This window comes from Schistocerca gregaria, chromosome 2, assembly GCF_023897955.1.
Source record: "Schistocerca gregaria isolate iqSchGreg1 chromosome 2, iqSchGreg1.2, whole genome shotgun sequence".
NCBI lineage: Eukaryota > Metazoa > Arthropoda > Insecta > Orthoptera > Acrididae > Schistocerca > Schistocerca gregaria.
In genome coordinates this window covers 521887035-521908335 of record NC_064921.1, presented here as the reverse complement: position 1 = coordinate 521908335, position 21301 = coordinate 521887035, and the positions used below count along the sequence as shown (strand labels likewise).

The 21301-nt window shown below is 38.3% G+C and overlaps 1 protein-coding gene across 3 annotated transcripts in view; it reads left to right on the top strand.

The window, feature by feature from the left end:
• The window catches only part of LOC126330069 (E3 SUMO-protein ligase RanBP2-like), a 257136-nt gene that overhangs the window by 205136 nt on the left and 30699 nt on the right, over positions 1-21301 (top strand). For 2 of the 3 annotated variants that reach the window (XM_049996317.1, XM_049996325.1), the window contains exons 25-28: positions 467-523; positions 13361-13509; positions 14043-14952; positions 19569-19820. In XM_049996317.1, coding sequence (XP_049852274.1) covers positions 467-523; positions 13361-13509; positions 14043-14952; positions 19569-19820 — 1368 coding nt within the window. The remainder of the gene's footprint in view (positions 1-466; positions 524-13360; positions 13510-14042; positions 14953-19568; positions 19821-21301) is intronic. The other variant, XM_049996329.1, reaches the window with a different exon arrangement.

The following is a 21301-nucleotide window of genomic DNA, read 5'->3' as shown; positions in this document are numbered from 1 at the left end:
ACTCGGTTAATTCAGATACTTCCTTGAATTTTGCATTAGTTACTAAATTTTTGAAAGTTGTTGGAAGTCACAGTGATGTGTTGAATGTGCTAGCGATCCTTTACAATTCTACACACAACTGGGATGTCTGTATCTTCCTTAAGTACCATCATCTCGTACTAATAACTTACTTTATTTCTTCCTTATGGTGCAGTATCCAGTTATTCGTCCTTAGAAGTTTAGGTGATAAATGTATTAAAATTTACAGCTTAAATGATAGCCCATACACTGGGTATTAAGAATGAGATTTTGAATGGAAGTTGCAGTAGCTCCAAGCAAATATTTTGGATATCACAAGTTTCCAGAATTTACTGATTTGCTGTATTTTGTAAGTCGGGCTGTTTCTGTCTCAGTGCAGTTCATAAAAGCCCTCCTATTTCTATTAAGACAAAAGCCTATTTTGAGCTATTAGAAATACTTTTTGCAGGTGCTGTTCAACCACTTTTTGGTGGAGTGTCAAAAGCAGCACATGAAAAAGTTGATGGTAAGTGAAGAGAATTTTAGATTTTTAGTGTTTTCACATAAGCTTACAGCTTTAGTGAAAAACTTTGTTCAAGTAATTTTAATGATGATCTGTTACTGATCAATGCATTGTAAACTTACAGTATACCTAGAATTAATTATCTGCTAAAAGTAATGTACTAAACCATTAAATTGACAGCCTTTAATGCATATGGCATACTATGAAAAATCTAAATGTATTATATAAAATATAGTGTACAGGCTTCATAAAATTCAGTGTTGCTCATGGTGATTTAACACAAGACACTAAATAGATAGCAGAGGATCAATAGGCTATTTGTTGGAGATAGTAGGTATTGCATTCCATACATTCGTTTTACAAATAGGCTACATGTGTTTGTGCACGTCCTGCATGCCAGATACGTATCGGAATACAAGAAAATTCATGTAAAATGCTTACATCTGCATCTTTATGCTGCTTGAGCAATGCTATAGGAAACTACAGCTGTAATTTTTCCTGGGGGGTCTGCAGCTCTACTGATTAAATGGTGATGGCATCCTCTTGGGTAAAATATTCAAGAGGTAAAATAGTCCCCCATTCAGATCTCCAGGTGGGGACTCTTCAGGGGGAGGTTGTTGCCAGGAGAAACAAAACTGCTAAACATGGGATGTTGAGTCCCTTAGTTGTGCAGGGTAGAAAAATCAAAAAGGAAAATGGATACATTAAGTTAGGTATTATTGCGGTTGATGAAGTTCAGTGGCAGAAATAACAGGACTTCTGGTCAGGTGAATACAGTGTTATAAATACAAAATCAAATAGGGCTAATGCAAGAGTAAGTTTAATAAGGAATTAAAAAAAACAGAAACACAGATAAGCTAGTATGGATGGCATAGTGAATGGTTATTGTAGACAAGATAGACACGTAGCCCACACCCATCACAGTAGTAAAAGTTTATATGCCAGCTAGCTCCACAGGTGATGAAGGGGTTGTGAAGAAATGTGTGATGAGATAGTTATTTGGGAGATAAAAATTTTAATAGTACTGGGGAACTTGAATTCAATAGTAGGAAAAAGAAGAGAAGGTAAAGTAGTAGGTGAATATGGAATTGGGGGGGGGGGGGGGGGGGGGTGAGAGAGGAAGCCAGCTGGTAGAATTTTGCACAGAACATAATTTAATCATAGCTAACATTTGCTTTAAGAATCATGAAAGAAGACCGTAATGTGGGAGAAGCGTGGATACACCAAAAGGTTTCAGATTGATTATGTAATGGTAAGACATTATGGAACTAGATTTTACATTGTAGGACATATCCAGGGGCGGTTGGACTCTGACCACAATTTATTGATTATGAACTGTAGATTAAAACTGAAGAAATTGCAAAAAGCTAGGAAATTCTGGAGATGGGAGAAACAGAGGTTATTGAGAGTTTCAGAGGGAGCATTAGGAAACAATTGGCAAGAACAGAAGAAAGGAATACAGTAGAAGACAAATGGGTAGCTTTGAAGGCAGCAGAAGATCAAATACGTAAAAAGACAAGGGCTGATAGGAACCCTTGGTTAACACACAAGATATTGCATTTAATTGATGAAAGCAGAAAATATAAAAATGCTGTAAATGAAGCAGTTGAAAGGAAATACAAATGTTTAAAAAATGAGATTGACGGGAAATGCAAAATGGCTAGTGGACAAATCTAATGATTTAGAAGCGTGTGTCGCCAGAAAAAAGGTAGACTGCGTACAGGGAAATTAAAGAGGCCTTTGGAGAAAAGAGAAGCAGCTGTATGAATACCAAGAGCTCAGATGGAAAAACAGTCCTAAGCAAAAAAGGGAAACCTGAAAAGAGGAAGCAGTATATGGAGGATCTATGCAAGGGAGGTGTGCTTGAGGGCAGTATTGTAGAAATGGAAGTGGACATAGATGAGGATGAGATGGGGATACAATACGAGTAGAATTTGACAGAACGCTGTAAGACCTATGTCGAAACAAAGTTCCGGGAGCAGATGATATTTCATCAGAACTACTGACAGCCTTGGGAGAGCCAGCCATGATAAAACTCTTCCATCTGTTGTGAAACATGTCTGACACAGGTGAAATACTCTGACTCCAAGAATAATGTAGTAATTCCAATTCCAAAGAAATTGCTGACAGGTGTTAAAATTGCCGAACTGTCAGTTTAATAAGTGACAGTTGCAAAATACTAACACACATTCTTCACAGAAGAATGGAAAACTGGTGGAAGCCGAATTGGGGAGACCATTTTTGATTTTGGAGAAATGTAGGAAAATGCAAGGCAATACTGACCACATGACTTACAGAAGATAGGTTAAAAAAAGGCCAACCTACATTTATAGCATTTGTAGATTTGGAGAAAACTTTTGACAATGTTGACTAGAATACTCCCTTTCAAATTCATAAAGTGGCAGTGGTAAAATACAGGAAGCAAAAGACTATTTTCAATTTGTACAGAAACCAGATGGCAGTTCTAAGAAGAGAGAGGCATGAAAGGGAAGCTGTGATAGAGAAAGACAGTGTAGTAGGCTGTCTCCAATGTTATTCAATCCGTATATTGAGCGAAAAGAAAAGAAAAATTTGGAGTAGGAATTGAAGTCCAGGGAGAAGAAATACAAACTTTGAGGTTTGCCAATGACATTGTAATTGTGTCAAATACAGCAAAGGGCTTGGAAGAGCAGTTGAACAAAATGGACAGTGTCTTGAAAGGATGATATAAGATGAACATCAACAAAAGCAAAACGAAGATAATGGAATGTAGTCAGATTAAGTCAGGTGCTGCTGAGGGAATTAGATTAGGAAATGAGACTCTGAAAGTACTAGATGAGTTTTGCTGTTTGGGCAGAAAAGTAACTAATCATGACTGAAATAGAGACTGATGATGGCAAGAAAAGTGTTTCTAAAAAGAGTATAGATTTAAGTGTCGGAAAGTCTTTTCTCAAAGTACTTTTACTAAGTGTAGCCATGTGTGGTTGTGGAATATGGGCAATAAACAGTTTAGACTAAGTAGAGTAGAAGTTTTTGAAATGTAGGGCTACAGAAGAATGCTGAAGATTAGGTGGATAGTTCACGTAATTAGTGAGGAGGTACTGAGTAGAACTGGGGAGAAAAGAAATTTGTGACACAATCTGATTAGAAGAGGGGATAGATTGATAGGACAATTTTGAGACATAAAGGGATCACTAATTTAATACTGGAGAGAAGAATTTGGTTGGGGGGGGGGGGGGGGGAGAAATCACAGGAGGAGACCAAGAGATGAATACAGTATGCAAATTCAGAAGTGAGTAGGTTGCAGTAGTTACTCGGAGATGAAGAGGCTTGTATAGGGTAGAGCAGCACGTAGGTCTGCATCTTGAACTCATCACATCTACAAGGGGAGACAACAAGTAAGTGTATCCATGTGCTTGGGACCACTTGTTCCTTGCCATATAGTTTGAAGGTGTATAGAAGACAAGGAGAGAAAAAAAAAAGTATTGGCTACAGTGGACACTGTAAAAAAATGACTGCCAAACTGATTTGTGTAGAGAACTTCTTATCTTGATCTAGTTCAAGCAACATCAATTTTTTTTTAAAGATCTGTCATCCTACATTGCATGTGACATTGTATATTGAGACACGGTCTTTTGTCAGGGAAAGTGTCCACAAGTGGCTGCATTCTTTCAGCACCCAACAACAAACGGAAGTGTGTGAAGAAGCTATTGATGTCAAACACAAGAATTGTAACACTGAAGCCTTGCCAGAAACCATCGATGTTGATGTTGAGTTTCAAGTACTAAGATAGTAAACAGGGAACCCTTTATACTTACTGCAAGCATTTGTTGTCAGTTTTATAAACAATAGTAAAGAATATAAAAATTTCGAAATGGTTGAAAGTGAAAACACAAAGATGGCGAGATAGCTACCTGAAGTGGCACCACAACTATTTCTCCGTGTGATTCTTTCCTTGACAACAGTTCAGAGTGCTGCAGCTATGCCTAATTCTCAGCTATCCTGCCTAATGCAAGACTTAAAACTACATTTAAAAACTCAACAAACATTTTACCACTTAGTGTCACTTCCACAGTGTTAATTTTGTGTCAGTTGATGAAGTTGTTGTACTTGTGTAGGCTAAATGTGCATGGCAGCTGCCTTCTCCCCTTCAATTTATGCTAGATCACCATGCCTTTATTTTTGGAATGCCAGATGATTAAACACAATCTTCAACCAAAGTAGAGCAGTGATTAACATATTGGACTCACATTTGGGAAGACAGTGGTTATAATCCTCAATACAGCTATCTGGAGACAAAGGCCAGCATAATTCCTTTCACAAGGGTGCACCCAAGCTCCTCGTCATCTTCCTGCAATGTGAGCTTGAGCATATGACACACACAACACACACACCCCTCCCACCTGTCTCACACACCCTCCCCTCCCGCCTTTCTCTGTCCCTCCCGCTCTGCACTTGCGCTCTTCATATTTACATTTAGCAATATTTTCATTGTGCATGTCTGCAACTCAGCACTGCTTCGGTGTATAGTGATCAGAAGATCTACTTTTCCTAGTATTGTAAATAAAAGCTCAATATAAGGACATCAATTTAGGAAAGCTCCATTACAAATAGCGCCATACAAATTTACAATAGTCTTTCACAGTATTTCATCATTCTTACTTTCAGTAAAGCCATGGAGTCATTCTTTCTTGATCACTGTTTCTATTGAGAAGCAGACTCCTTGCAAATAGTGCAAGCTCTCTTGCAGATAAAACCAATCACACTCACTCTTCAGAGAGACTACACTTACTTTTACATAACATTGAATACTACAGAACATACTTCTATTAAAGTAATATATAAGTTGCACAATCTTCTGGAAAATGTGAAGGTGCATAATAAACATTTGGAATTAGTGATACATCAATTTGTAAGTCTGCATTTCGATGCCTCTGCCCACTATGATGCACTGAACTTCCCATGGCGTAAGACCATGTTATGTATTTTACCATCTTCCGAAGACTTTAATCAGTGATAGGTTATTAACAGATACTTAATTACAACAGTTGTACCAACAACAACACATTTCTATTGAATTGTCAGTGTTCTTTTGCCTTGAAATGAAATACTTTGGTGACACACAAATTATATAACAGACTACCAATATAACGTTTCCCCATTATTTTATAACAAATCGTACCAATAACAATGCATTTTTGAGAGATCTACAGTGAGCTTTGAAATGCATTGAAGTGACATATATACATAAGAAGTAGGTTATAATATAAAACACACGAAATATGGGCCTCAATTGAAATCTAGCTTGGTGCCTCCCAATTCTGTATTGAAAACAGAGGGATGATCGGCCTGTGGTGTAGGTTATGTTCTTCTGTCACATTGGTCTGTGTTCAAATACCTGTTAGAATGCCTGATTTGCTTGATACTGTTGGCTATTTTCCTGAAAAAAAAATCTGAATGTGAATGAAGCAAAGCTGCAGCCCTTGCTGAATTTGGTTTTTAAAAAGTTTCAGTTTTTGCATGAAAAATTAATAACCCCAGAGTTTGGTTCACATCTTTTTGCACTATGCAGTCATTCTCAAACAATTGCTGGGAAACTATTCAGTAAAAGTATTTGATTCTTTTGCATGTTACACACGGATATCACAGCTTGATAAAGAAGTTGCTGTTTTCTTGTTATTGGTCATATTTATTACGTTACCATGAAATTAAGTACCACACTGCATGTTGATTGAAGAGGAAAAATGAGATTGCTAATCTGAAGTAAGCAGAAATTGTCTCTCTGGAATTATTGTCCTTTTTTTCCAACCCCCCCCCCCCCCCCCAAACCAACTGTTGAAGTCATCCATAATAGATTCTGTATTCGTTGGCAACGAATTTATGGATTCCATTCCATCCTCCTGTTTCATGTTAACAGGTCTTGCCCATGTCTGTTTCATTCTTTAAGCAGCTCATGAATTCCTTAGTGTTTACGAACAATGCTGCTGCTTTTTGTTGGTGCACTTTTAAGTTACACATTGATACATATGAAAGATAGCGAAAATTTTGAAATAATTTATTATAAGACCTCTCCCTTTTCACCAAGAGGAGATTAGTTAGCCAATCTTAAGTACAAATTTAGTGTGTCCACACAGGTAATATCTGAACACATTAAGGCATGGTCACACTGAGCACTTGGCACCTATCACATTCTGCCAGTTCTTGATACTTCAGAGGAAACGGAGAACATATGTGCTCTCACTTATGGTGAGGACTGATCCGCACCTGACAGATTTTTGTACTTAACGCATATTGGTTCCAGTCAGAGTTCTTGCAGGGTTGCAGCTGGAGCAAATCAAGAAATGCAAGTGTTAAATTGGGAAATGTACGGCAGAAATAATCTTGCCAGTGAACTGCTTGATTGCAAGAATGGACAGTTTGTAAATTTTTGGCAAATGTTATTCGAAGACTGGTTATCTGTTGTCTCTGAACCACCAGTAATGGACACAAATTCTACATCTGCAGTATCTCGTGAAGAGAATGTTTCATAATTTTGTGCTTTCTGGCCACTGGAAATATCTTGGCGAGTTGGTGTATCTATTCGAGATATTCAGAATTTCAGTGATTGTTACTGAAGTTTGCATATTGTTTCTTACTTCAGCAGTTCGTATCTGACACCATTTGTGATCCAATGCCAAGCATACTTTATTTTATGTGATGATTTTTGTCCATAGGGTCCCATACTTCCCATTTTTCTCTCTAAATATGGTTCACATCATACTTAACGAGAATTGACTGCTGCACTGTGAATACTGGCATTTACTGGGTCATCACACTTGTAAACAGAAAACCATTTGACAGATTTGGGATGTAGTTATGTGGTACACTGTATTCTGCGTGGCAGTGTAGTGCGATATTCGTTCGTTCGATGACATGCATCCGCACTGGCAATGTCCCACAACACTCAGTTTGAGAAACAATTTTGGATAGGATTTAAAACATCTGTAAAATACTGTGCCGCGAGCACCAGATTGAAGATGCAGTATCACAGACTCGAGTCAGTGTTGTTGACTTTTAAGTGGTAATGCAGATGCAGCTGTATGACAGTGAATCACAGCTTTGTGTCACAGTGCACTCTAGTCTTCAAAACACTGCATCATATGCTTCTATAATATCTGCCTGTCTTTTTTGGATGTAAAAATGTGCTACCCTGACCAGGTCATCTCTTTCCTTCTCCAGGTAATACATACCTCAGGTTTATGAGGTAAAATGCAGTGGACAAAGTATAGCAATACTATAGTGATCATCATGAGATTATTTCAATGTGCAGCTAAATAAATGGCACAAGTAGCAAGTAAATGTGAAGAGACTTCAGGCTACTGAAGGTGCTTCATAGTAAATTCATACACTACATAGGTAACAAAATGTAAATGCTATTAATTCAGTTGCGTTACATTCTTGACTAATGGCCTTAAATTTTCACAGTACTTCTTTTTCAAAAAGAAGTCAACTGAAGATATAATTTGAGCTCCGTACCAAATCACTCTTCAAATTGATCGTTGAAAACCAGGAACATCCTACAATAGGAGAGGCTGCCATCAAGCCTTGCTTACTAGATGCAGTGATGCTGTTTCTAGACAGCAACACAAGAAAAAGATAAAGATCTCTCTTTCAAACAACACAATCAGAAGTCTTATTAGGGGTCATAACTTTTTTTGTATTTTGGCCGTGATACCCAATGAAGTAAAAATTCATTTCTGTGCACTGCAACGATTGTTGCATCTTGTTCCCTTCTGTTTTCTTACGTTCAGTATGTAAAAGATAACAAGTGTTAAAGAAGAATAGGAGTTTTCCGATTACTGAAAAACGTTGTTGGCGAAAGTGAGATGCACTTGTTGAAGTTGGTAGGTATACGTACAGATAACACCTTCCATGTTGGGCTTTCACTCCGCATTCCACACATTCATGAAGGAAGTTGCTCCAAATGCAACATTCAGCCATTGGTTTATGCTTCTTTTCACTTGATTTTCTGAATGTGCTCACTCAGGTAACGAAGATAGTAAACCTCATTTGAAGTAATTCGACAAAAACAAGTTCTCAGAGAGTTGTGCAAACAGGTTTGAGCCAAATTAATGTGGTTTTGTTCTACACGGAAGTATGAGAGCGAACATGTGGCAAGGTGTTACATACAGTGCCCAAGCTTAGACAAGAAATTGCTTTATTTCTGGGAAGGGTGATGCCAGAAAAGGAGAAAGACTTACAGGGCAAAATAACGGATTATATATATATATATATTTAAAACAAAGATTCAAAGACTTGCCAAGTGGGAAAGTGCCGGTAGACAGGCACAATAAAATAACGCACACAATTTCTAGCTTTCGCAACCAACGGTTGCTTGTTCAGGAAAGAGGGAAGGAGGGAGAAAGATGAAAGGATGTGGGTTTTAAGGGAGAGGGTAAGGAGTCATTCCAATCCCGGGAGCGCAAAGACTTACCTTACACACACACGCGCGCGCGCGCGCACACACACATCCATCCGCACCTACACAGACACAAGCAGACATTTGTAAAGGCAAAGAGTTTGGGCAGAGAAGTCAGTCGAGGCAGAAGTACAGAGGCAAAGAAGTCGTTGAAAGGCAGGTGAGGTATGAGTGGCGGCAACTTTAAATTAGCGGAGGTTGAGGCCTGGCAGATATCGAGAAGAGAGGATATACTGCAGGGCAGGTTCCCATCTCCGGAGTTCTGACAGGTTGGTGTTAGTGGGAAGTATACAGCTAACTCGGACGGTGTAACACTGTGCCAAGATGTGCTGGCTGTGCACCAAGGCATGTTTAGCCACTGGGTGATCCTCATTACCAACAAACACTGTCTGCCTGTGTCCATTCGTGCGAATGGACAGTTTGTTGCTGGTCGTTCCCACATAGAAAGCATCACAGTGTAGGCAGATCAGTTGGTAAATCATGTGGGTGCTTTCACACGTGGCTCTGCCTTTGATCGTGTACACCTTCCGGTTACAGGACAGGAGCAGGTGGTGGTGGTGGTGGTGGTGGTGGTGGTGGTGGTGGTGGTGGTGGTGGTAGGGTGCATGGGACAGGTTGCGTGCGCGTGTACACCTGTCCTTTTCCCCCCTAAGGTAAGTCTTTCCGCTCCTGGGATTGGAATGATTCCTTACCATCTCCCTTAAAACCCACATCCTTTCGTCTTTCCCTCTTTTTCCCTCTTTCCTGAAGAAGCTACCGTTAGTTGCATGACACTAATGCTTAAGTTAGTTTTTTTCCCCTCCCTTAATTTATATCTAAAAATTCAGCCAATGAGTAGGAGGAGTTGTCATCTAGAAATTCTTTTAATTTATTTTTAAATGTTGGTTGACTATCTGTCAGGCTTTTGATGCTGTTTGGTAGGTGACCAAAGACTTTTGTGGCAGCATAATTTACCCCCTTTTGTGCCAAAGTCAGATTTAACCCTGCATAGTGAAGATCATCCTTTCTCCTGGTGTTATAGCTATGCACACTACTATTACTTTCGAACTGGGCTGGATTATTAACAACAAATTTCATAAGTGAATATATATATATATATATATATATATATATATTTTGTGAGGATCCCTAGATCCTTAAATAGATGTCTGCAGGATGACCGTGGGTGGGCTCCAGTAATTATTCTGATTACACGTTTTTGAGCAATGAATACTTTTCTACTCATTGATGAATTACCCCAGAATGTGATACCATACGAAAGCAGTGATTGAAAGTAGGCATTTGCAATAACCCTAATAGCATACGTAGCCGAACTCAGACGTTTCAGCAGACAATCAATGTGTTGCTTCCAGTTTAACCTCTCATCAATGGACACACCAAAAAATTTTGAAAATTCTACCTTAGTTACAGACTTCTGTTCAAAGTCTATATTTATTACTGGAGTTGTGCCATTTACTGTACGGAACTGTATATACTGTTTTTTATCAAAATTTAAAGAGAGTCTGTTTGCTGAGAACAACTTAATAATTTTGTGAAAAACATCATTTACAATTACATCACTTAGTTATTGGTTTTTGGATGTTATTACTATACTTGTATCATCAGCAAAAAGAACTAACTTTGCATCTTTTTCAATATGGAATGGTAAGTCATTCATGTATATCAAGAACAGTAAAGGACCTAAGACCGAACCCTGTGGGACCCCGTACTTGATAGCCCCCCAGTTTGCGGAATCAGCTGTTGTATTAACATGACATGAACCACTTATTTCAACTTTCTGCATTCTTCCAGTTAAGTATGAATTAAACCATTTGTGCACTGCCCTCCTCAAACCATAATGATTTAGCTTATCTAAAAGAATTCCATGATTTACACAGTCAAATGCCTTTGAGAGATCACAAAAAATACCAATGGGTGGTGCCCGGTTATTCAGAGCATTTAATATTTGATCAGTGAAAGCGTATATAGCCTTTTCTGTTGAAAAGCCTTTCTGAAAACCAAACTGACATTTTGTTAGTACTTTATTTTTACATATATGGGAGGCTAGTCTTGCATACATTACTTTCTCAAAAAATTTTGATAGAGCTGTCAGAAGAGAGATTGGGCGATAGTTGTTGACATCCGACGTATCCCCCTTTTTATGCAATGGTTTTACAATGGCATATTTCAGTCTATTGGGGAAAACACCCTGCTGCAAAGACCTATTACATACGTGGCTGAGAATCCTACTTATCTGTGGGAACAAGCTTTAAGTATCTTGTTGGAAATGCCATCAATTCCGTAAGAGCTTTTACTTTTCAGTGAGTTTATTATTTTAGTGATTTCAGAGGGAGAGGTTCGTGGAAATACAGTTGTTTCAAACTGCACAGGTATGGCTTCTTTTATCAGAAGCCTTTCCTCTTCTAGTGAAGATCTAGATCGTACTTTCTCCACAACATATAAAAAATGATTATTGAAAATATTTCCAATTTCAGATTGTTTATTAGTACACTTGTCATTCAGTTTTATGGCAATAAAGTCTTCCTGTGCTCTTGGTTGCCCTGTTCCCCTTTCAATAATATTCCAAATTGCTTTAATTTTATTATCAAAGTTACTGATCTCAGACATGATACACATGCTTCTGGACTTTTTAATAACTTTTCTTAGTACCGCACAATAGTTTTTATAATATTGAACAATTTCGGGGTCAGTACTCCCTCTTGCTGTTAGATACAGTTCTCTTTTACGGTTGCAAGATATTCTTATTCCTTTAGTTAGCCAAGGTTTTTTTATATGTTTTCTTGGAATTATGTTTCACTATTTTCTTGGCAAATACCCTTAAAAATGTATCGTGAAATAAGTTATATTTCCCGTTTGCATCGGGTTCCGTATACACTTCATCCCAGTCTAGCTCCTTTAGGCTTTCCCTAAAGTTTGCAGTATTTATATTGTTAATTGAACGCACTGCTTTGAAATTCTGCTTAGCGAATCTCAAAACATTTCTCAAATGTATTAACAAATACACAATGCAGCATACATTACATTGATAAATGTAGCATATTACAGTAATTTAGTATTGTTTTTGTTTTGAGTTAATGTGTATTAAATAAACATAACTACGTCAGAAAAGTTCCACAGTATGCAATATGTGACGACTTGTAACAACTTCGTTTGACTTCCCAATGTTACGCAGTGCGTGTCAAAAATCTGTAACTTACAGAATGTGTCAGTAACATCCAAAATTTGTTTTAGTCAAATGTTTTAATGATTAGTTTCTACATTTGTAGTTAGTGAAACAAATTACAACAGATAAAAATACAGGACAAGTGCAATCCATCCATCAGAGCTTCGGTATACTGAAAGGACAACAGTGGTTTACAAGACTTTAATATTTGCGAATACAAATAAGACTTGGGAATGAAGACAGCATTTCGTTTACTCACTCAGACCTTCCGTTACGGCTTGGTATGTAGGTGGTCAGGAATGTAAGAAATGAGTAGTGTTAGAAAGAGCTAGGCATTTGACTAAAGATACTCTGTCCACTATTTTGACTACGTACATTGGGAAAGTGATGTATGCATACATATTCAAATGCAGGGAGATGTAAACAGGCAGAATATGGTGCTGAGGTCAGCAACACCTATATAAGACCCCAAGTATTTGGCGCAGTTGTTACATGGGTTGTTGCTGCTACAGTGGCGTGTTATGAAGATTTAAGTGAATTTGAACATATTGTTGTAATCAGCACACGAGCGGTGGGACACAGCATCTCCAAGGTAGCAATGAAGTGGGGATTTTTCCCATACAACCATTTCATGAATGTACTGTGTATATCAAGAATCCAGTAAAACATCAAATCTGACATCGTTGCGGCCGGGAAAAGGTCCTGCAAGAATGAGACCAATGATTAATGAAGAGAATAGTTCAATGTCACAGAAGTGCAACGCTTCTGCAAATTGCTGTGGATTTCAATCCTGGACCACTATTTCATATGTTAATCAAGTGCATGCCACATCGTGTTAAGATACTTCTGCGTACTTGCAGGGGCCCTACACAATATTAGGCAGGTGTACTTGTTTCTTTGGCTCTTCAGTTTACATCCATCTAAACTTAGTTTAAAATGGAGTCTTAGTATTAGTGTCGGCTTTTACCGTCGCTACATTACTATTAGTGCAGATATGTTTCCTGCTTCTTGGAATGTTGTTAGAGTATCCATTGGTTTGATATAAATACATTGTTATGTAATGTTAAAGATATTATAAGAATGTGATTGGTTTTATGGAGCATATCAGGTGTAAGTTAATGTGTAAGCAGCCTTTGCTAGAAATCCCATAATTCTTTCATTGTTTGTGTAAAGAATCCATTCATTGCTTGGATACAAATGAGAAGTGTAATGTTACAGAGATAATATACTTCCATTTCAGATTCACCAGAGGTGATATACGAATTAGCAGTTACTGAGCAAGAGAAAGCAGAGGCAGAAAGGTTGATGTTGCCTTCAAATTTTTATGCTTATCGAAGAAAACCAGGCTGTCCAGGATGTCCAGGCTGTAAAGATGATGAAGCTTCAGAGGTATATGAATAGTTTAATCAAAATATGACACAAGCAAGGCTTACACTTCTTGCAAATATCATACTGACTCTTTGATGTTAGTAAAATTCAGTAGTTCCTCATAAAATATCTGCGTAGTTAATAAATGATGGGAAAGTAGTGTTAGACTAATAACTAGAAACCAAACATTAATGCTGCCTTTTGTGTGTGAAGCAAATGTTTAAATCTCTGAACATTATGTATTTCATCGTGTCAGATAAATAAAATTATCTATACTTGGTATAGAAGGCTACATTTGACTACCAAAAACTGTATTTTTGCACTTCACGTTTCAATAGACAGCATTATAAAAGTAGGAAATTGTTGTGTTCTTCTATTTCATTATCTCCTGTCTAAAGTATCTCGAGGTTCCTTGTTACTTATCTGTTAGTCTAATATTATTCATTGTAAATGACAAGTAGGCGGATGGCACGACGACTATCTTCATTTTGAAACAATTAATGTTAATTAGTTTTCTTGTATTTTCTATTTCTGACATCTGTTTTCTTTTACAGTCAGATGGAGAAAGAGGGGCAGAATCATCAAATGTGGACACGTCTGCACATGAACCTAATTGTTCAGGTGACTTTTCATTGGCTGCCCTTGGACAGAAAACAGCTGGTACAGTTGACGATAATATGGAGGATAAGAATAAGCAAAATACTTCTAATACCACACAGATCAAAGCCAAGATGGGCAGTGGTATTTTGCAGCCTCCGACATTTTCTTTCACTCCTACTTTCGGTCAGTCTACAACAACAACCAATCCAGCATGGTTCTCCCGGAACACAGCAGCAGTTTTCACAAGTCCTGCAATGGGTGCAGGTGATGCAAAAAATATAACAATTGATCAGACAGGTTCATTGCATGCCGAGAACAAATTTGGGGTGGCGTCACTTGTCGCAACAAACACTGTTGCAGAGAAAGCTGCTATATCCACACCAGAGTTTGGAAAAACTCCAGGACGTTCCTCTGAAAGTGAAAAGCAGATCAGTAATTTAGCTGCTGGAACTTCACTGTTTGGTTCACAGGGACAAAAGGTAGAAAGTTGTTCCAATGCCCCACTCTTTACTCTTTTCCCTCCATCTAGTCAGACAAAATCTGTGCAGGACCAGCCCCTTATGTTCAATTTTGGCCCAACAAGTAAATTTGGTTGTGAGCCCAAAGTTTCAAAGACACCAGGATTTGGATTTACTGCACCCTTTCAGACTGATAGTATATTGAGAACATCAGCCACTGAAAGCACAGATTTGAAAACCATGATGGAACCTTCACACAGTATTCTTCAACCAGATGAAAAACACAGAACAGTAGGAAAGCAATTGGAGGAGAATTTGAAGCCTGAAGGTCTGTTCTCTTCAGTGCAGTCGGCCATCACATTTGCAGACCTTGCTTCAAAGATAAAGCCACAGGAACAGCAACCAGGTAATTATTCTTATTTGAGTTACATGTATTAATTGGGGGTGGTGGTGGTTGGTGTTGTTTTCGTCTTCAGTCTGAAGACTAATTTGCTGAAACTCTCCACACTTGCATATCCTGTGCAATCTTCATCTCTTTATAATAACCACAACCTATATCCATTTGATCCTGCTTACTACATTCATTCCTTGGTCTCACTTAACAATTTTTATCCCTCCTACTTCCTTCTGTTACCAGACTGATTATTCCCTGGTGCCTTGGTTTGTGTCTTACCTATTGATCCTTTCTTTACCTCCAGAAAATACACCTAAAATTTAAATATAGTGTTGGAAAGTTTCTGTTTGCCAAAATCACTTTGCTTGCTATTGCCAGACAGCATTTTATATACTTTCTACTTCAGCCATTGACAGTTACCTTTGCTAACCCTAATAGCAAAACTCGCCTACCACATTTAGTGTCTCCTTTCCTGATCTAATACCCTCAGCAGTGCCTTATTTAGATGACATTCAATATTGCTTGTTTTACTTTTATTGTTGTTCATCTTACAATATCGTTTTCAAGACTCTATCCATTCCATTCAACTGCTCTTCCAAATCCCCTCCCATTTCTGACAGAATTACATTGTCAACAGTAAACCTCTCAAGTTTTTACTTCTGCTGCCTGAACTTAAATGCCCTTTCCAATTCTTTCCTTGGTTTCCTCTTCTGTTAACTCAATGTGCAGATTGAATAACATAGGGGTAGGTTACTACCCTGTCTCGAACCTTCTCAATTACTGCTTCTTTTTTCGTGTCCTTAGACTCGTGGAACTGCAGTATGGTTTTTGTACAAATTATAAATTACCTTCTGCTCCCTGGATTTTGTCACTGCTAACGGCAGTCTAGTCAACATTCTTGAAAGCTGCTTCTCAATTTACAAATGCTATAAACGTAGGTTTGCCTTTCTTCAACTTACCTACTCAGTTAACACGTAGAATCGTTATTCCCCACGTATTCCTAAATTTCTCTTGAACCCAACTGATCTCCCCTGAGGTCAGCTTGTAACAGTTTTTCCATTCTTCTGTAAATACTTTATATAAATATTTTGCACTTGTTGTTTATTAAACTAATAGTTAGGTAATATCCACACCAATCACTACCTGCTTTCTTTGGAATTGGAATTATTAAAGTGTTCTTGAAATTTGAGTGTGTTTCATATGTTTCATACCTCTTGAATATGAGGTGCAATAGTTTTGTTGTGACGGCTGGCACTCCCAAGAATATCAGTAGTTCTTAGGGAAAGTCATCATTTTTGGGGCCCTTGTTTTGACTTATATCTTTTAGTGCTCTGTTAAATTCTTGTAGCAGTATCATATCTCCTCTCCTCATTTAGGTCTTCTTGTATTTCTATAATATTGCCTTAATGTGTGTTTCCCTGCATAGCTCTCATGTATACTTCTTTTGTCTTCCAGCTTTCCCTTCTTTGCTCAATATTCGATTGGCATCTGAGAGCTTGATATTCATACAGCTGCTTCTATTTCCTCCAAAGGTCTCTCTAATTTTCCTGTAGGCAGCAGCCATCTTTGCCCTAATCATGCATTTTATTTCTGCAGCCCTATATTCGCCCTCTAGCCATTCCTGTATAACTATTTTGCATTTTCTGTCAAGTCTTGCTTCTAGATGTCTGTATGCCTCTTTGTCTGCTTAGTTTGTTGCATTTCTTATTATTTTCTCTTGTCAAAATTCAATATCTCATGTTATCTCAGGATATCTATCAGGTCTTGTCTTTTTACTTACTTGATCCTCTGCTGTCTTCACAATTTCATATCTCAAAGCTACCCATTTATCTTCTGTTCTATTCATTTCCCCTTTTTCAGTTAATTGTTGCCTAATGTTAGTCCTGAAACTCTCGGCAGCCTCTAGTTCTTTCAACTTATCCAGGTCGCATCTCCTTCATTTTCTACGTTTTTGCAAATGCTTCAGATATGATCTATAGTTTATAAGCAATAAATTATGGTTAGTCCACTTCTGCCACTAGAAATGTCTTACAGTTTGAAATCTGGTTTTGAAATATGTTGTACCATTATATAATCACTCTGAAACCTTCAATTGTCCCCCAGGTCTGTTCCACATCTACAGCCTTCTTTCGTGCTTCTTAATACATACGTTCGTGATGATTAAATAATGCCCTTTGTGAAACTCTACTAGGTAGCTTCCTCTTTCACTCCTTTGCCCAAGTCAGTGTTCTCCTATTATTTTTCACTATGGTGTTCATAGTAAGCTACACATTCCTAACTTTTTATTCATTATTAGAAAAAGTCCATTTTGATATCTCAAGAAATAAAATCCCAGTTCCTTGCAAGGGATAAATAAATAAATTTGTTATATTTATAACCACATATTATCCACAATTACAGTTTATATTTATTCTAGTTGAGGAGAGATAGAGAGAGATAGAGAGATAGAGAGATAGAGAGATAGAGAGAGAGAGAGAGAGAGAGAGAGATATAGAGAGAGAGAGAGAGATATAGAGAGAGAGAGAGAGATATAGAGAGAGAGAGAGATAGAGAGAGAGAGAGATAGAGAGAGAGAGAGAGAGAGAGAGAGAGAGAGAGAGAGAGTGTGTGTGTGTGTGTGTCTACACCTAGCTGAAGTGTGTGTAGAATATGACTGCCAACAGCTGCACAGAGTCCCATATAAGGCCGTGTTGTGGTCATACGCTGCATCGTGGCATGAAGGTGTTGCCAGGCTAAAGCAACATATACAAGGTGTTTCAGGGAAACAGTAAATGTTTTAGGAGGGGTTAGTATAGATATATTCAATGAAAACATTCCTTATAATGTGTGTCCAGCTTTTATTAGTTACAGAGATACATCTGTTACAATGTAACCCAAATATTCGCTGAAAGTGTTAAGCAAAGGCAAGTAAACTAAGTTTACTATCGTATATTTCATCTTGGACTTCAGCACACTTTAAAATTCTTTCAACAACACCACGTATAGCTGTTCTAAGTTTCTTGACATTCTCTTAGGGAAACATTACTATTTATAATCCAGAAGACCAGTACATGTGGTGTGTTTACTTTCTCATTGTAAACTTCACCTTTCAACCATCCACGACAGGCAGAAACCAGGGCATGTTCCGCTGGTTCTGTACCATGATATTGTGTAGCGAAGTCAAGTCATATTGGGAGCTAAGGCAGTCTGTTATTTAATACTTTAGAGACCCAGCTCAAACATAGGTCATATCATAACTTTGTGAAAAAGACTGCACCTGGTTATAGTTCGTGTCGTGATTTTCTCGACATGCAAGCCAACTATCATGGTTACATTTAGAAATTCTGTTTGTGTTTGTTTTAGGGACTACATTCTATCAACTGAACAATGTCACCTTCTTCTTCTTCATCATCCACACTCCATTGATTTGCAGAAGAAATATGACTGTTGGGCACTTCAACAGTGTCATACACTTTAGCAAGAATGTGAGTAAACATTACTGTTTCTGGTAGTGGGCATTAGGAAATTGTCCACCGTGTTTTCTGAAAGTAGCAGCAGAGTTTCCATTACAAAACCCATACCCAAACAACACATCAGCATCTTCTGTGTTCAAAAGTAAGGGAGACATGCTGAAATGATATGGTAGAATGGGCCAACAATCAATCGCACTTGGAAAAATTCAGTTTCGTAAACATGGGAAAACTTTGGCAACTTTAACTTCAAAACAAAAATGACAGTTGATAAATAATCCCATAGCAGATGGAGTACCAACATGCAAAATGAAAACTTCTCTGCAACCATTTGCATCTGTCTAACTAATAAAAATTGAACACACATTATATGGAATTTAATATTTTATTTTTATTTATTTATTGAAGTTAAATAGAATCAATGTGTATGGCTTTAACAGGACAGTCCACAGTGAGATAACACTTACAGATCATCTCAAATAGCTGAGACGACCCCCTCTCTCCGTCGCTCCCTCCCTCTCTCCGTCGCTCCCTCCCTCTCTCCGTCGCTCCCTCCCTCTCTCCGTCGCTCCCTCCCTCTCTCCGTCGCTCCCTCCCTCTCTCCGTCGCTCCCTCCCTCTCTCCGTCGCTCCCTCCCTCTCTCCGTCGCTCCCTCCCTCTCTCCGTCGCTCCCTCCCTCTCTCCGTCGCTCCCTCCCTCTCTCCGTCGCTCCCTCCCTCTCTCCGTCGCTCCCTCCCTCTCTCCGTCGCTCCCTCCCTCTCTCCGTCGCTCCCTCCCTCTCTCCGTCGCTCCCTCCCTATAGTGGTCATTCGTGTGTCTGTCTCCAACTCAACATGCTGTCTCTGTCATGAGTAGCAATCAGTCCTCTTCATAATATTGTTGCTATTCTGACCTGGAATTTCCATTGTTTAGTTATATCTTACTTTATTATCTTCAAAGCAGTGGGAGTTAAACTTTTCTGTTGATAGTGAAAATGACAGCTTCACAACATTTTGAAATTGTTTTATTCAATAGTGTGTGGTTGTTGTTTCTTGTGTGTTTTTTTTTAATAGTTATTATGATGGGAGTATTATGTTCTAAGACAGTAGTTTTGTAGAATACCTATCACTCATGGGGTTGCTTTTACAACTGAATCATTACTTGTGCATGTTAAGTAGTAAATGTCTATCCATCTTCTAGGTACTGAGTCAACTGTCAGATGGGAGGGTGCTGGTTCTACTGTTTTTGGTGGCTTGAAGAAACAGACACCTCAGAGATTGGAAGCTTCATATCAACAGAAATCAGTTTCACCTGATTCTGCTGCGGAGGAAGAAGCAAGTGATGATGAAACGGCAGTAGCTAGTAGTAGTGTCCATGATCCTCACTTTGAACCAGTTATCCCCTTGCCTGATGCTATAATAGTACATACAGGCGAAGAAGAAGAAGTTGTCAGTGAGTATTGTAAACTAAGAAAAATTGTGGTTATGTATTGAGGGGTGAGTGTTTTTTGGCATCTAGATTGGTAAGTTCTTGAAATTAAAATTGCCACCAGCATGTCATGCTGGTGCGGGATGTTGTTTGTTGTGGTCTTCAGTCCTGAGACTGTTTTGATGCAGCCCTCCATGCTACTATATCCTGTGCAAGCTTCATCTCCCAGTACCTACTGCAACCTACATCCTTCTGAATCTGTTTAGTGTATTCATCTCTTGGTCTCCCTCTACGATTTTTACCCTCCAAGCTGCCCTCCAATACTAAATTGGTGACCCCTTGATGCCTCAGAATATACCCTACCAACCGATCCCTTCGTCTAGTTGAGTTGTGCCACAAATTTCTGTTGTCCCCTCTCTCCATTCTCCATTAAAATACTTTCAGAAATGACTTCCTGACACTTAAATCTATACTCGATGTTACCAAATTTCTCTTCTTCAGAAACACTTTCCTTGCCTTTTCCAGTCTACATTTTATATCCTCTCTACTTCGACCATCATCAGTTATTTTGCTCCCCAAATAGCAAAACTTTAAAACTTTCGGTCTCATTTCCTAATCCAATCCCCTCAGCATCATCTGATTTAATTAGATTACATTTCATTATCCTCATTTTTCTTTTGTTGATGTTCATCTTATATCCCCCTTTCAAGACACTGTCCATTCCATTCAACTGCTCTTCCAGGTCCTTTGCTGTCTCTGACAGAATTACAATGTCATCGGCGAACCTCAACATTTTTATTTCTTCTCCATGGATTTTAATAACTACTCCAAACTTTTCTTTTGTTTCCTTTACTGCTTGCTCAATATACAGATTGAATAACATCGGGGATAGGCTACAACCCTGTCTCACTCCCTTCCCAACCACTGCTTCCCTTTCATGCCTCTCGACTCTTATAACTGCCATCTGGTTTCTGTACGATTTGAGAATAGCCTTTTGGCTACCTGTATTTTACCCCTGCCACCTTCAGAATTTGAAAGAGAGTATTCCAGTCAACATTGTCAAAAGCTTTCTCTGTCTAACAACGCTAGAAATGTAGGGGATATTATAACATATTTAAATAGAAACAACTACACTTTATTTTAATAATTGAAATCAAGAGGAAATGCACACCTATGAGTAGTGTTGATCCGATAGAAACAGCTGTTCAGAACTGTGAAGTGTAGCCAGTGCATATGATTAATAATTACCTATGTAGTTAAGCAAATAAAATTTAACAAACTTTACTTATCTCTGGCACTAAATAAGGTATTTCTCTCTCTTTTCGTAAATGTTCAGATACATCCTCAGAAAATCAAGATGCATTCAGTTCTTAGGTTCGCCAGAAAGAAACGGAAAAAGTTGTGAAGTATCACCAAGCTCACACAGTCATAATAAAAACAAGAAGATATCTCTCATTTTACAGACGAAAAATAGTAACATTAAAGTAGACAGAACGTTGGTTTCT